At 35.9% G+C, this 17,086-nt stretch overlaps 1 protein-coding gene across 1 annotated transcript; it reads right to left on the bottom strand.

The window, feature by feature from the left end:
- Positions 1-769: 769 nt before the first annotated feature.
- On the bottom strand, positions 770-15,856 carry LOC128019090 (E3 ubiquitin-protein ligase DTX4). The gene is made up of 9 exons (XM_052605090.1): positions 15,508-15,856; positions 15,087-15,301; positions 8,539-9,571; positions 4,965-5,026; positions 4,685-4,846; positions 4,334-4,395; positions 3,395-3,694; positions 3,187-3,276; positions 770-2,439 (listed from the first exon to the last, which is right to left on the bottom strand). Coding segments are annotated over exons 1-9 (2,154 nt in total). The 5' UTR covers positions 15,510-15,856; the 3' UTR covers positions 770-2,211.
- Positions 15,857-17,086: the final 1,230 nt, after the last annotated feature.

The following is a 17,086-nucleotide window of genomic DNA, read 5'->3' as shown; positions in this document are numbered from 1 at the left end:
AAAAGTCTTGTGTGGGGGCCCTTGGAATATTTCCTTATAGGGTGCCTTGAGGCAAAAAGGTTGAGAATCATGTTAAGGAAATACACTGTAGTTTAATTTTTTTTTTTCTTTCCCCAACTAGACTAAGAGAGAGTTAGAGAACCTTTTAAGAGCTGTACAGGGGCTTAACGGCTTCTGTGCTGCTATAGCACCTCAACCACCCCAAAGAACCGCTGAAGAACCAATTTATTTGTGCGTGTATGTATACCAGCAATATTTGCATTTTATATGCCTACCATATAAATTATACTCATGGTTTATTAGACATTTATGATCTACTGATTTTTATCCACTTATTTCCACAACTCATGCCAGGGGGTAATAATATTTTTTGGGGGGAGGGGGTTATCTTACACTGTAGTGCACTTAGATTTAGAGAGCCTTTAGGATTTTTTTTTTTTTTTTTTTTTTTTTACATTTTGTTCTAGTCTTATATTTAATTTTGATCGATTTATTATTATTTTTTATTTAAATATTACATATTTTAAATGCAATCTCATCACAGATCTGGTTTATGCTTTGTCATTATGGAGTATAAAGTGTTAATTAATGTGAAAACTTGACAAATGTAATGTGAAATAAATAAATAAAATGATTCAATATTTTATGAATGCACTTTGTTTGATCTTTCATTATGCATAAAAACTACAGATTACATGACAAAATATTCAACAGAATTTTATGAAAAATGAATGGAGATACAATAAAGACAAAAGCATTCGATTCTCTTTTTCTGTTTTTTTAGTTTTTAATTTTACATTTTCATATACAGGTATTTTCATGCTCGACTCCTGATTTGTCAAAATGTTTTTTTTTTTTTCTTCCAATAATATTCAACATTTTTATTTGAACATTTTATCTTAATGCTTAACACATTACAAAACTCAACATAATGCAGTTGGTCGATTTCAAAGCTTTTTTTCCCCATAACTTAAGACATCTCTATGATTCACATGAACAAAAATAGCATTTGACAGGCAAAAATAAACCAAAAACAGTCTACAATTTCTCAATATGAAACATTCTTAAAACATAGTAAACAAGGAAAATAGAGGACAATATGAAAGAGAAATACAATCAGAAATACATGAAGACAATTATGCAGATGAGTAACAGTACCTCTGTGTTGTGGATGCATCGCATACACTCATATTTAAATCAAGCACAAATGCAAACATACACATGATGCATGGGCTCACACATGCACAGATACACACATACCAAACAATGGCACGTTCTTAGAAGTGGATCATTATGAAACAGGTCAAGAATTGACCTAACAAAAACACTGGCCTAAAACATGGTATAAGAACAGTAAAGAACAGTTAAAAGGAACTATATCATATTTTATGCAAATCCTTGAGTTTGCAAAATTCATTTTGGCAAAATATCACTAAATTAAACTACCCATCTCATTAGCTACATTGGCTCATAGCTTTCTTCTGTTTTAAAGCGGAACATATTTAATGCTGAACGTTGAGTAAAGCAGCACTTCTCAGCTTCTCCTGTACCGTGAAAATGTGATATTCTATGATATAATAATCATTTCTATTTTGATATATAAAAAAATAAAATAAAATGCTGCTCTATTTTGATTAATCCAAACACTGAATCTTATGCACACATTGTCATCCGTACAAAAATAGTACAAGTTCTCAATACACAAGACTGAATACATGGAATGATGTCGTATGATGATACAAATTAAAATATACAAGCATTCATATGCGCTTAACTATACTTCTCAGCTCTAGGAAACAGATTCAGAGCAAATTATCCATTTGGAGGTACCAGAGTTGACCAAATAAACCCCCACTTACAAATGTTTTACACAAACTCACACCGCAACATCATTTAAGCAGATAAACCATGTCGGCTGCTTCAATAACCTGCATTTTCTTAGTCTTTCTATTGCCTTATTTTTCATATCCCCTCCACCTCCCATTCTTACTTTTCACACATTCCTTTCTCTCATTTTTCTTTCAAACTTACCTTTCACCGTTAACCAAATGTCATTCTCATGTTAGTTGTGTTACTATATCCCCAAATTTGTATTCAGAATGGGATACCTGCATACTTGTTCCACATTTACATAGTTATTTGTACCAATTAGTCACACTGTTTTCATCGTAGTTCTCATTTTCCTATGGTTTCTCACACGTCCCGTCCTGTTCACAGTTGCTGTTCCTCATCTTCAGAGATGCCCTGGGCTTTAAGCTCCTCCAGTACATTGTCGATATAGCCAGAGTCTGGATAGCCATGTCCAGTGAGATTGGAGCCAAATTCTGTCTTGTGATGGATCTCGTTCCAGATGACAGTGTCTGATTCTCCCGTGGTGCTGGAGGTGCCCACTGAGAAGATCAGCCGTCGATCCCACGCCACCAATAACAGCCTTAACACCTAAAAACCAGACCGTATATTGATATCTTTAAAAGAATAATAATGATTATATACATTCGATCTAAATGTCTTCTCCTACCCTCTTTGGTACATTTGGTGGATATATGTGCTGACATATGTTTTAACAGCAAGAAAACTTTGCAATACTAATTTTGCAATACTATGATTTAAATGTACTTGAAGTTCAACCTTAAGCGACAGAAGTGTATAGTGGCCAAAAAACAAAAACAATCCTTCCATATGATTCACTAATGTAAAACAACAGAAAGAATAATACATGACTATTCAAAAGTTTGGAGTCATTCAGATATATATATATATACTTATATTATTTTATTATTTTATTTAGCAAGAATGCATTAAATTGAACAAAAGTGACAAACACTTATATTGTCACAAAAGATTTCTATTTCAAACGAATGCTGTCCTTTGAGCTTTCTATTCAAAGAAAACAATATCATGGTTTCCAAAATATTATTAACTGTTTTCAACATTGATAATAAGAAGACACGTTTTTTTGAGCGTCAAAATAGCATATTTCATTATAAGACTGGAATAATGGCTGCTGAAAACTCAGCTGTGCCATCACAGAGAAAATAAAAGTGCAGTAATATTTCAGAATATTGGAGTTTTTACTATATTTCTGATCAAATCAAAAAAAAAAAAAAACCTGGGTGAGCATAAGAAAAAACTAAAACCAACCCCAAAATTGGGAGCAGTAGTTTTGAACACAATGAGAGGACTTACCTTGCGTCCTTTTTCATTGTCTGGGAGATAGCAGTGACGGGGAAATCCTCTTGCAGTAAAAGACTTCCCCGGATTTGGATGCTCAGGACCCTTGGGAGAGATAGGATAGGACAGGAGATATTCGATTAAATATAATGATGATTGTGTGGAGTCCAAGTGATGCACTGAAAATAGACTATAATCTATATACCATATGATATAGTTATACCTGTATCCCGGGCGGTATGTTATATATGATGCGAATGGTTTTGCAGTCTGGGTGTCCTGGAAGTGAGTGTGGGATGACATGGTACTCCATTTTACCGGGCGGCTGGTTGCCCGTCTTTACTCCATTTATTGTCTTGCATGTGGGACACTGCAGGCTGCCATCTTTGTTGCCATTGTTGTACATGGCCACTAGGCACTGCAAGTGATAAAGATGCCCACACTGTGCCAGTCGTCCAACAGACTCACCTGGACCCTTATACCCTGAGGGTCCCCCCAGAGCCTCCATACAGATAGTACAATCCTGAAATCAAACCGAGAATACTGATATAACACAAACTTAAAAATTAAAATAATAATAATAATAATTTCAATAAGATGCAACATTTATATCAATTTATATATCAATATATATATTGTTTCTAAATGTTTGTATACAGTACAGTTTGCTTTATCTGAGTGTACTACATGCAGATAAAGTTGTATCCATCTTTATATATAAAGATGCATGATAACACAGTTTACAAATCTGCAACAACAGAAACAATAAAATAGCCGAGATGCTATATAATACATATTGCTTTAAGTGAATATACTCTATGTATGCAGGTAAAGTAGGATGTACTATATATATGTAACTTTCAATATAATTCTTGAAATTTGACATTTTTCAAAAACACTACAATCAAGCAGTCGAGATTGTAATACAGTACATATGATTTTGAGTGTACTGTATCTATCTGGGTAAGGCTGGATCGACTTGCAGTAGTTGTATAATTTGTTAATTAATTTGAGTTTTTAATTTGTTACATGGTAATATTAAAAATTATGAAACCTGTAAGGTTTTGTTCAATTTAATATTAATTTGTATTAATAATATTGTTGATATATTTTGCACAATTTAAAAACACACTTATCTTAACAAGAAGCAATGATATCTTACTTCTTCTGGTGGATTCCTGACCTTCTGTAAGTACCTTTTTACCACTTCCTCAGGTGTTCTACCTGGAAAACACATTTCAAAATGTATTCAAATTTCATTTTGTGTGTATATAAAACTGTTGGATGGCCATTGATAGATACAGCTGGTAGTGATTGGTGGCTGCTGCATTATGTTTCATTTTTTTGACTTTATTCATGACTTTCCCCGTAATGTATTATGACCTGAATTGATAAAGTGAACCTTACTTAAGGACTTTGGTCATCGCTTCACTTTCAGAACAAAATTCTGCAGCAACACTGCAGTACATCTGTGAATTTGTCTTTATAAGTACAAATAACCATGAACTCTCACCTTTGCGTGCTTGTTTCTTGGTGGTCTTTCGGTAACAGTGCCCAATGCCAGGAATTGGTTTGATGTCACCCTTGCTGACAGGTGGGGGATGCAGAACTAGTTTTGGTGGACGGGTCAAACATACAGGTAATCCTGCTGCACTCATCAGAATACCTGTAATACCTGCAATGCATCATAATGCATATGTTTTAACAAATTACAATGTATAAACTAGGGTATGTAATGTACTGTCAGATTGTCATTCCTGAAAATGTATTAAGAATGCGTCTTATGTTCCTACCAGCTAAAGCCGGATGGATAGGGCTGGAGCCATTGAGATTCTTCACTGGTACTGTCGGTACCCTAGGAGGAAAAAAAAGCTCTATAAGGCCACTGGACAAACTGGCTGCTGTCTTACTGAATGTTCTCATGCATTGCCAAAAAAACCTCAAAACTGCAGTATTGTTCCCTCTTGAAGCTGAAGATCTTTTAGTGTAGGGGTGTTGCAATAACCTGTGATATTTTAAATATAAAATACTAAGATTGTGTTTACACTATACATTTTATAATATACAGCGCAAGTAACTGGTATCTGTTTGATGCTCCAACACAGTAGGTGGCAGTACTGCCTTAATGGTTGCCATCGTACATAAGAAAAAAAAACGAAAATTTCAACACACTCGTATTTTGAGTGTATTTCATTGAACACAAAATAAAGTTAAAGATTAATTTGACTCTAAATTTCTATAAATATCATGATAATGTTGCATAAAACTAGCCCACAGATATTCTACTAGTTTCTTCATTACCAAGTTCAACACGCAGTTCTTGTTCAACGACTAACGAACACATAAACCATTGTTTTGCCTCCAACATCAACAGTTACATGATACTTGACTGAAGGTGCATTTTGACAATTTTGTCAAAACAAAGCATCAAATTTTTGGCCAAATCTGTGTAAAAAAATTAAAAATAACAAAATACCAAACGCATCTCACAGCAAGTTTTCTTGTCAAAAAATGCACAATAAAAAAAAAGAAAAACCCACAGAAAGCAACTCTAATGTACAGTGCTTTTACTTCCCTCTTTACACCCTCGTTGGTCTTGTCTGCGGTGTTCTCACACTTATTTTCTGATCTCATTTTGCTGCAGTCTGTTAGCTGCTAGTCTTAACAAAAGGATTTGTCTATACATAATTACATTTAGAAAAATGTATATGAATGTAGCAGCTGTTGCAGAGTCTGCATGTCATCCATGTACTGAGCTTGCTGTCAGATATTGAGTATTATACTTTATTTTTCAGATGGTTGGTGACTAACCTCAAAAATTAATACAGTTATAGCACATACATTAAATAAAGGCAACAGACAATTATATTTTGATGTTGTGTCTTATGATTATAGAAAAACATACATACAATCACATATACACACACACACACACACATATATATATATATTACAGTACAGACCAAAAGTTTGGAAACATTACTATTTTTAATGTTTTTGAAAGAAGTTTCTTCTGCTCATCATGCCTGCATTTATTTGACAAAAAATACTGAAAACTAATATTGTGATATATTATTACAATTTAAAATAATTGTTTTTTACATTTATTATACTTTAAATTATAATTTATTTCTGTGATGCAAAGCTGAATTTTTAGGATCATTATCACATGATCCTTTAGAAATTATTCTAATATGATGATTCATTATCAAAGTTGGAAACAGTTCTGCTGCTTAATATTTTTTCAGAACATTTTTTTTCTGTATTTTTGACCAAATAAATGCAGGCTTGATGTGCAGAAGAAACTTCTTTCAAAAACATTAAAAATAGTAATGTTTCCAAACTTTTGGTTTGTACTGTATATATATATATATATATATATATATATATATATATATATATATATATATATATATATATATATATATATATATATTAGTAAGTCAGGCATTGAATCAGATTTCACTTCACAATAAATAGTCATCAGTTTAAAAGAAATCGAGGAGAAACTTAATCTAAGAGCCGCAAAAGCATATTCTAAAACTACATATAAACTTAACTACATATTATTATGTCACTAGTTCATAGTCATAAAAGAAACCTTTTTTGACACTGATAAATAATTTGTCTACTGCCACATTTTATTTTTCTCTTGAACAGAAGTTCTGTTTGAGGCACACTTTATTTTCAACATAATGTTATTCACACGAAAGTGAAAACTGAACCAATTATGCTGAAGTGGTTAAGTGGTAAAAGAAGCAGATGTTGCATGTTTGCTTAAAATGATGACAGATCAACATATAATAATTGGCTAAAGCACATTTTAGCCAATCATAAATACTGCAGCAGTAGTTGTTATTAATATGCCTGTTTTGTTTTCCATTGAAATTACAGAAGTGCCTGAAGTTTGGAGGGTAGATGGCAGTTTGGGAAAGACCAGTGGGGAAGCTTTTGACCTTCACTGACCCTTGATCTTCCTTTACAACAGACTTGTCTCTTTGTTTTCTCTCACACACATGCCCTACGACTGCTGCACAACGCCTCCAGATGGCTTTATGTCTTAAACAGGAGGTACATTAGAAAGAGCACCAGACTCATTTAAAAGTGTGGGACACCAGTGTTTTATTTGTATTTGCTTTAATCTAGCCTAGGTACAATTTATACCAATTAATTTATCGACCAGCTGTCTTTAGCAGTACATACTCTGTAGTCTGTAACATCAAAATTAGCCCAAAATAATAAAAATACTCTTTTTTTTTTTTTTATCCACTCCAGCTACGTCCCAAACCGCCAACAAGAAAAATGTCATGTCTAATGCTTCAGGAAAACACTGGGACACGATTGTTGTAACAGTCAATCTCTAAACCTTTTGCTCGTTACCCCAAATCCTTCTTAACGTAGTCGTGCACACACACTCTACTATGTCAACTGCTTCAGTGAGACAGCATTGTGTTGCTAATGCGGACCAGCCCATGTCATGTCAACAAAGGTTGCTGCAGAAACCCAGCGTGAACATGAACTCACCACTGAGAGCCATGGGAAAAGCCAGAGAAACAGTTATATGCATAAATGGCATGGGGAGGGAACGAATAAAGACCATTCTGTCCCCACATGGTCATCAAGCAGAGCAGACATGGATGATTTAGCAGTGTAAGAAACGTGAGAAACTCACTCCCTCACAGAGGAGGGTAAAATACAAGAACACACAAATACACGAGTTGAACTGTTAACACTATAATATATACAAGTGATTTTACATTTACATTTAGTCATTTATCAGATGCTTTTATCCAAAGCGACTTATAAATGAGTACAATAGAAGCAATTATTATTATAATTATGATTTAGGTACCCTTTTTTGTGTAATGTCCACAAAATGGCCTATGATTAGATTCTTTGCGGTTGAACTGATGCATTTTGAACATCGCGGTTAAATACATATAGCCAAAGCCATGCACTGTTACGATCTTTTATTCAGACTAAAACCCCTTTATTTCGGGTGAGAAAGCGGTTGAGAGTGGCTTTTGCAGATCCTGTCATGCCAGTGACTGCATGTCGCTGAACTAGACGCTGATTATTATTCTTTAGTCGTGGTCTCTATTCATTTTATTATTTGAAAAGAAAGTTTCGGTAGAGCAGCATTTATTTGAAACAGAAATCTTCTGTTACATTATAAGTGTCTGTCTTTATTGTCACTTTTGATCAATTGAATCCACTCTTGCTTAATAAAAGTATTCATTTCTTTACTGTACTGACCCCAAACCTTTTAATGATATTGTATATTCTAAATTTAAATCATAATATAATCATATGAACTATACAGTATACTGGGGGAAATTGAAAGACAAGGAAAAATAAATTTCTCACCCAGAGGCAATCAGGGCCCGTGACTGTGCCATGGCAATTCTGTGCAAAGCAGGCTGACTGAGCCCTGTCAGACTGGCACGAGTTGGTAAAGGGGCAGTACACGCAGCGGAGCGTTGAGTGGGCAACGTTGTTGAAGATGCTGTGGATGATGTGGGAATGGCTGATGTGTTAATAAGCATGGCTGTAGCCACAAAGGTTGCTGAAGACGAAGAGCTTGGGACAGATGAAGGCTGCGGATTCGACGATGGCAGAGTTAGAGGCGGTGAACGGCTAGAGGAGATTGAGAGATTGGCAGTATCTGACATGAGAAGAGACAATGACTGATCAAAAGCAGAATTCTTGGCTTCTTCTGAGAGCGAGCATTTTAAAGATGTGCCCCGTGGTAGTGTATGAGAATACGAGTTTAAAACAGACATGGATGAAGAAGAGGATGGAAGTGTCCCAAAATTGAATTTAGGACTGTTTGGCTTTGTTGCACGTCCCAGTGTCTGTGATGAGGTTCCATTTGCCTTTACACTCAACACCAGCATGCACTGCTGGCAGGCACATGGCTGTCCAGTGGGATTGAGAGATGATATCGAAAGCATCCCGTTTGGGTATACCGCACTTCCTTTTCTACTCAAAGTAGAACCAGATACACCAACCCCAAGATGTGCCCCGGATGTGCCCCCTCCTGATGTAACTCCTCTATTCATGCCTCCAGTTCCTGAGCCTGTACCCCAAGCCTGTGAGGTTTTAGGCAGTGGCCCTGAGACCAGTGGGTAAACCCTATCTGAGCGTCTCTGCAAACGCCTCTGCTGCTGTGTTTGCCTGTTAATCTGGGTCATGGTCTGGAAGTCCACAAAGTAGCAAAAGCCAATCGATGTCAGGTCCAGCCAGGGTTGCTGTCGGTCCCACGCCGCTTGCAAGGCAATGATAACCTCCATGTCATAGGTCGTCCAAGAACCTGCGTCATTTTCCCACTCCCATATCCAGCCTTGGCCTGGTGCTGAGGTGGGGTCATAGAAACTCCGTCGCACTTGTCTTAACGTACCTGAGGAGGTAAACGATAAGGTTATAAATCAATTATAGTAAAATAGATATAATGAACAAGTTAAGAGGACTGTATACTTGTGTTCATCTGAAGAAAGAAATTCATATGCATCTGGCACAGCTTGAGTGTGAGTAAATGATGGAGTATCCCTTTAAATAAAGTGTTTCTTACAAGAGAGTCAGCCAGTCATGTTATGTATGTAACATTCATTTGATCATCAGCAGCCTTAATTCTACTTCTTCTTTTATAAATACCAGAACAATAGTGCATATTAAATGCATCCAGCTGGTATCACAGAAGAGCAGAATAAAATGGCACAATGTCTCCAATGTAAGCATTCAATCCTCCATTATACCAACTGAATGCCTATTGTTGTGTTTTGCACATGTTTGAATTTAAACCCATTTATCAGAACAGAGATGTCTCTATGCTCTTTCTAGATCAAATCAGGATCTGGAGGGATTAAGAATTCGTCAATCAAAGTTAAAGCATCCATTTAGCTAATGCATGAGATACATTTAGGAATTTATGACCAAGTCCTGGGACACACGATGAGTAGGAATGTAACGATTAACCGCGAGCCGGTTGAAAATTGATTCAAACACGTGGCGATTCAAATCAGTTGAGATGCTAAACAAATTGCGATTTGGAGGTTATATGAATGTATGTCTGAGAGGAACTTACTGTCTTTAGAAAGGTTTAGATGGTATTTTTCATTTTCATCTTGCCTCTATATAATGCATATTAAAGTTCATAAGTGCAGCGCTGCTTTGCTTACAATGGAAATACTTTAAGCCTCACCTGCTGACAGAGAGTGAATCTGCGTCTCGTTCAGCTCATCTGCTGTTCTCTATCATGCAGATATTTTTTATGTATAGTTTCACAAAACATTAGTCAAATCATTCTGTGTTTGCATGAAATTTCTAAATTATACAATCTAATTTAGATTAAAAACTACTCATGTTGCATGTATGCATTATCTTTGTTTGGATCATGATAACATGCAGTGGTTGCCTGCCTCTAATTTTAAATGGAAAGAGCAAAGATAAAGGCTTATTTTTGTTTATATGAAGATATTTATTTTATTTGTGTCACTTATTTATTTGATATTTACATTTACATTTCACTTTTGTTATTTAACAGACACTTTTATCCAAAGCGACTTACAAATGAGGACAATAGAAGCAATCAAAACCAACAAAAGAGCAAAAATATGCAAGTGCTATATTAGTATATATTAAAGTGTCATATTTTATAAAGTGTTAAGTTTACCTTATGTGCGCTGAATATACGCGATGGCCGGATCAACATTCTGTCCAACGTTTTATAACCAATCCAGGGTTTTTTTTGCATTGATCTTTTTTTGTTGTTGTTTGGCGGCTATCAAAGCCTTATTTGATCGGTGAGTGATGACAGGGCGCGTACGAGAGAGAGCCCCGGCTGCGCGCGCACTCTCAGTCTTCAAACAACACGAGCGCTTCTTGCTCTCTCTCCCTTGTGCATAATCAAAATCATTAAACACGATAGAAAAAGGGAGAAACACCAAAGTTTCATGTGCGCTCGCATCTCTCTCTCTCTCTCTCTCTCTCTCTCTCCCTCCCTCGTGCATATTAACCAAAATCATTAAACACGATAGAAAAAGGGAGAAACACCAAAGTTTCATGCGCGCTCGCGCACTCACAGTCTTCAAACTACACGAGCGCTGTCTTGCTCTCGCTCTCTCTCTCTCTCTCTCTCTCTCTCCCTCCCTCCCTCGTGCATATTAACCAAAATCATTAGACACGATAGAAAAAGGGCGGAACGCAAAAGTTTCACGTGGAGCATTCAGAGATTTTTTTTTTCTCCATGACTTTTTTTTGAATGCTAAACATCAAGTTGTTATTTTCATCTGAAAGAATTACTTTTTTTCAGTAAGCTAGGCCCTATGTGTTCAGTAAGCTTGTTTCAGTGAGCTATGTGTTTTCAAGGTTTTATTGAATGCTATCTCTATACAAGTGCAAAGTACTGCATTCTTAGTCAGTCTTTTATTTTGTAATTTTAAGAGCAATAAACATATATTGCAATGTTAAGGAATTCATGTTTTTTTCATTCAGATATGTAAATCAACATGTATAAATTGTTAGTAGTCAGTTAATGGGGGGATAATCGAAATCGAAACGGTCTGGAAAAATTAATCATTAGATTAATCGATGCATCGAAAAAATAATCGCTCGATTAATCGTTTAAAAAATAATAGTTTATCCCAGCCCTAGCAAAAACCCATCTGAATAAATCGACCCACTGAGGTGTGAACTTTGAATATACAGAGTTCTAGAAGCAAAAAAAACTACTTAAAAAACATATACAGATACTAGATCTTCAAATAGAATAAAACACTATTGAAATACAAAAAGTAGATTATTTTTTATTATGTCCATTTTACATGTTGCACAATTTTGCAGATATTATGTAACTTCAGTCAAATTATAGACAACAATATGCTTTGTTCATCCTTCATTATGTCTGAATTCACTTATCCAGCTCTGTGCCTCGATCACAGTCATTTCCTTTCAGCTCTATTGTGAACTGAATGAAACAATGTCTTTTTGTTACAGATGAATTAGATGAACAACTATTTGCCATGATTTTTGTGTTGTTGCTGTTTGTAAGAAGTCATTTCACTGAATTATACAGTCAAGGTTATGACAAAAACATGGGTTTATGTTTTTAACTGCATGTGAGCGGCACATATGCTGCATGGCAGGGACATTCAAATGATGTATCTCAGGGGCTGCTTTTAGAAAGTGTGGTATGTTCTGAGGCCAGAGATAAAATAACAAAATCAATTAAATTAGCACAAACTTAGTTCATTTTGCATTTGAATGTGTGTAGCTTGACTATGTAGCAAGTCTGATAATCTATCAGATATAAACTTCTTACAAACAAAATTTAATCTGAATCTTTTGAAAGGTAGCCTAGTGTATCTGCATGTGCTTTTGCAACACAATTTACAGTATATATATATATATATATATATATATATATATATATATATATATATATATATATATATATATATATATGTAGTTGATAAAACTACAAACTAGCCTGTTACATAGTAACAACCTTTTCTTCTCTCCTCAATCAATCTTTATAGTTTTATTCTTTCTAATAGAAGTGTGCTCTTTTCCCTGGGCAGTCCTTTATGGAACTTCACTCTGTTTACGTGTGTCTGAGCAAGTTACTGTGCAGGTTTTTAGGGCAAGTCTTGACAGCGTTCTAAAAGTTGCAAATGTCACTAACCTTATATTAGATTGGCTGCAAAACATTACCTGAGAGAGTTCAAAACTATTTGGGTGTTAGCAAAAAAATTTAGGAGCTGCCTGGGTGTGTGTGTATCGGTAAACCATTATTAAATTTAGGCTTGTGTGGTTATGAGTGTCTATGTGCACTTGATTAACACCAATGCACTTTATCCATATGGATAAAAAGGCAGTCCCCCCCAAAAAAAATTAAAAAAATTAAATTGCTATTAGTCACTTTCTTCAGTGTCTGCAAAAATACAGGTCTTCAAACACTTTAAATGTAAAGCTAAACTAAAATTGTGCAAGGTCCTAGATAATGTTTTGTTACTCAACTTCAAGCATTAAATCAGCATGTCTGGAAATTTTAGAAGAACAATGGGTGGAGTTTTGTAACAAGTTGTGTTCTCTAGAGCATGACATGCACCTCTTTTCTTACTCCCTCCATTTGTGTGGTCCAATCATGCATACATTTGTTTTTTATATGATATTGTTTAACATATATTGTCTGTTTATGGTGACAATTCTCCTTAGCCCAGGTAAGACACCTCTGATGTTGTCTGTGGTTCAGGAGTGGCTTAACAAGAGGAATACGATAACTGTAGCCAAATTCCTTGACACGTCTTTATGCCCTGACCCCAGTCTCAGTCCATTCCTTGTGTAGTTCACTCAAACCCTTGAATTGATTTTGACAATCTTCGTAAGTCAGAATTACCCTCCTTGTGAAGGGGGTCAATGATTGTCTTCTGGACAACTGTCAGATCAGCAGTCTTCCCCGTGATTGTGTAGCCAAGTGAACCAAACTGAGAGACCATTTTGAAGGCTCAGGAAACCTTTGCAGGTGTTTGAGTCGATTAGTGGATTGGCGTGTCACCATATTCTAATTGGTTGAGATAGTGAATTGGTGGGTTTTTGTTAAATGTGAGCCAAAATCATCACAATTTAAAAAAAGAAATACTTCAGTCTGTGTCCACTGTATTTATTTAATACACAAGTTTCACAATTTGAGTTGAATTACTGAATTAAATTAACTTTTCCACTACATTCTAATTTATTGAGATGCACCTGTTTGTCTGCCATTGTATATTGTTCCAACACAACAGCTGCCTGGGCAGACAGTGGACATTATTCAATGTCACACTTCAAAACTTAAACGAGTGCATATGTATAAGTAGATAATTTTTTTTTTATTTGCTGGTGAATGTGTGAAAACAACATGTCATTAAAACCATTGAATGCAGAATGCAAGTGTACAGTATGTTTACTACAGAGCATAGAAGTGCTTTGAAATTCTACATCACAAATTATATATTCGCCACTCCCTTTGCTTGAGAGCCCCTTAACTCTCAAGACGTTTTAACAATGATTCCTTAAACAGTTATCTGTTATTGATTTTTTTTTCTAGTATCTCAATAATGCCTAGTATTTTCTTCAGTTTCACTAAGAGATACAAGCACTTATTTGCAACTACTCATAATTCCAAAAGTGCGACAATTTACCACTTGATTCCAAGTACCATGTATTCCAGTTGTTGCTGGATTCGATTCCAGTCGTGTTTATGAGGTTCTAGCACTTATGTGTGGAATCTTGTTTCCACCATGGTATTTAAAAAAAATTTGTGACTCTTTCATCTCACAATTTTGACTTCTTCTTCCTTGTAATTCTGACTTTACATCTCACAGTACTGACCTTTTTTTCTCTTACTTTTTATAAACTTCAGAATTGTGTGAAAAAAAAACAATTTTTAATTGTCATAATTGCGAGATGTTAACTCACAACTGCAAATAAGAAAAGAAAAAAAACAGAACTGTGAGAAGTCCTTTTTATTGTGAGACTGAGTGTATTTTGTGGTAGAAACGGGCTTCCATATTTACAGCTTGATTACGTTACTAGTAACCATTTCAATAGTTATTAATATTCAGTCCAGCTTATTTGTACTTGCCTGAAGTTTTACTAGTACCTGCTACTAGTATCCATTCCAAATGTTACTAATAACATTTCTGATCTCACCGGTTGACTCATATGCAAGGACAACTCATAACTGTTCATAGTTCAATTAAAATATCAAGATTAGCAAGAACTAATGTACTGAATGCTCTGATGTTTTTCATTTCAAGCCACTAGTGAAATTTAAATACATATATAAAATCGTAACATTTCTACGTTGTTCTATAGAATGATTGTAAAAATGGCTTGCCACAGGTGGACTGATGCTCTTCTGATGTTCATCTTACCGGTGTCCTGTCTGAACTGACGCATGGAGTGAAGATCGATGATGTAGGGCGACAGGCGGCTGTCAGCTCGGCCTAAAACGACGCTGCCGCCGCGGGGATCGCTTCTCATCACCTCCTCGATGTGGTGAGACACGGCCGGGCTGTACGGCCGCCAGCGCCCGTGCTCGTTCAGCCATTCCCACACGATCACGGCGGAGGCCAGTAACGTCGTGTCCCTATACAAGTACAATAGAAAAACCTGTTAAGTATCACTAACCGTTTTGTGAACTCGTGAGGGCAGACAGGCTAATGGTACGCACTGTAATGTTGTACTGACTGCGCTAACATCGATAGACACACGGTTATGAGTTTTGAGCTTGTATATTGTGATTTCCTATAAGTTATATAAGCATACACAATCTTAGGTGTAACAGTTACTCACATTTGTGTAAGGAACGCTTAGGCGTGAGATCGCAGCATCAGGACAGAAATCTCCCTGTCACTTCCATGGCTGGCCGCGAGAGACAAGATCCCAACTCCTTGCGAGTGTCAACAAATACTCAACGGAGCAGTAGTCTTCTTCCTTATTCTACACATTCGGCGTTGACTCTTCCTCTGTTTGTGGTGCTTCTTCTTTATAGTTCCCTGAGAGACGGGGTGCGACTTATCGAAAATCATGTAGACTTCGAGAAGACGAACTCTGGTGAACCACTTGTGGTTTGTGTATGGCGTGCATTTTGTGACACATCTAAGGCCTTAGCAGGAGAAGGAGAAGGAGCAGTCGACCCTTCCGTCGCCGTCAGTCCGTGTTCATTTTTGAATGGGATTGAATGGGAGGGCAGACGACAGACCCGCGGCGACGTCGCGGCGACGTCACTGTTGGAACCAATCATAGGCGGCGACGTGACGACGGCGTACGTAAGAAATTTAACAAAAATAGTACGTGTTCTCAGTACGTCTGAACCTAGCTACGTTGCCTTAGATGACACCTGATATATACGCCGTCTCAATATACGCCGCCTCACAAGACGCCTGATATATACGCCGTCTCAATATACGCCGCCTCACAAGACGCCTGATATATACGCCGTCTCAATATACGCCGCCTCACAAGACGCCTGATATATACATCGTCTCAGTATACTTCGCTTTACACGAAATGTAAGGTTTGCATTACAGTAGATGCATTTGTAACAGGTTGTTTTTAAGATATTTCCCAAAACGTGGTAACAGTGCATAATAATAACTGCATAAAGTCTATTTTATGTTTGATAAATTATGTTTATCTGTTAAGTTGGTGTTGAAGTGAAGTACAAGCACATTAATGTTCAGTTTGCTTGGATGCTACAAACAGTAGGGAAAAACTGAGAGGAAATGCATGATTTCTGCTTGAATTACATTTCTTTCTTGTTTCCTTGTGATCTTGACATAGAAGAGTGTAATTTTAACAGAAATAAAGTTGTATTTATAATAGATATTCATTAGACATTCGATCTTTAACATTAAATGGCATCGAGAACAAAGTCGTTCTAAGCAAACATGCTTAATTTTATTAATTTATCATATTTGGGACGCTAAGGCAGTGATATTAATGTTGTCCACTAGATGACGCCATGGGATTGATTTTAACCCAAATATAAGAAGTTTTTATTCTTATGAATTGAAAAAAAAACGCGAATGATTTACTTAATTTGGATAACTATGGTAAACTGACAGTATAGTTTATAATTACAGTACATAGAATGCTTTGAAATTTATCATTATTATTTTTAACTTTTATAGACCTCAAGACATAAAACATCTCGATAGGATTAAATAGAAACCCATATTTAATATTTATTTGATTGACAAAACTGCAAACAAAATTTTCAATGTTTTCACTGACTAAATAAACAGTAATCTGTAAATATAAGATAAATGGGACAGAAACACGTTTCACACTGTGTCACGTCAACTTTCCTTTTAATTTCAGTGTTCAATTGTTTGTAAATCGAGGATAATAATTGTTTCTTCTTCAGCTG

This window comes from Carassius gibelio, chromosome A1, assembly GCF_023724105.1.
Source record: "Carassius gibelio isolate Cgi1373 ecotype wild population from Czech Republic chromosome A1, carGib1.2-hapl.c, whole genome shotgun sequence".
Lineage (NCBI taxonomy): Eukaryota > Metazoa > Chordata > Actinopteri > Cypriniformes > Cyprinidae > Carassius > Carassius gibelio.
Note: the sequence above shows the minus strand (reverse complement) of the source record. Positions and strands in the feature narration are given on the sequence as shown.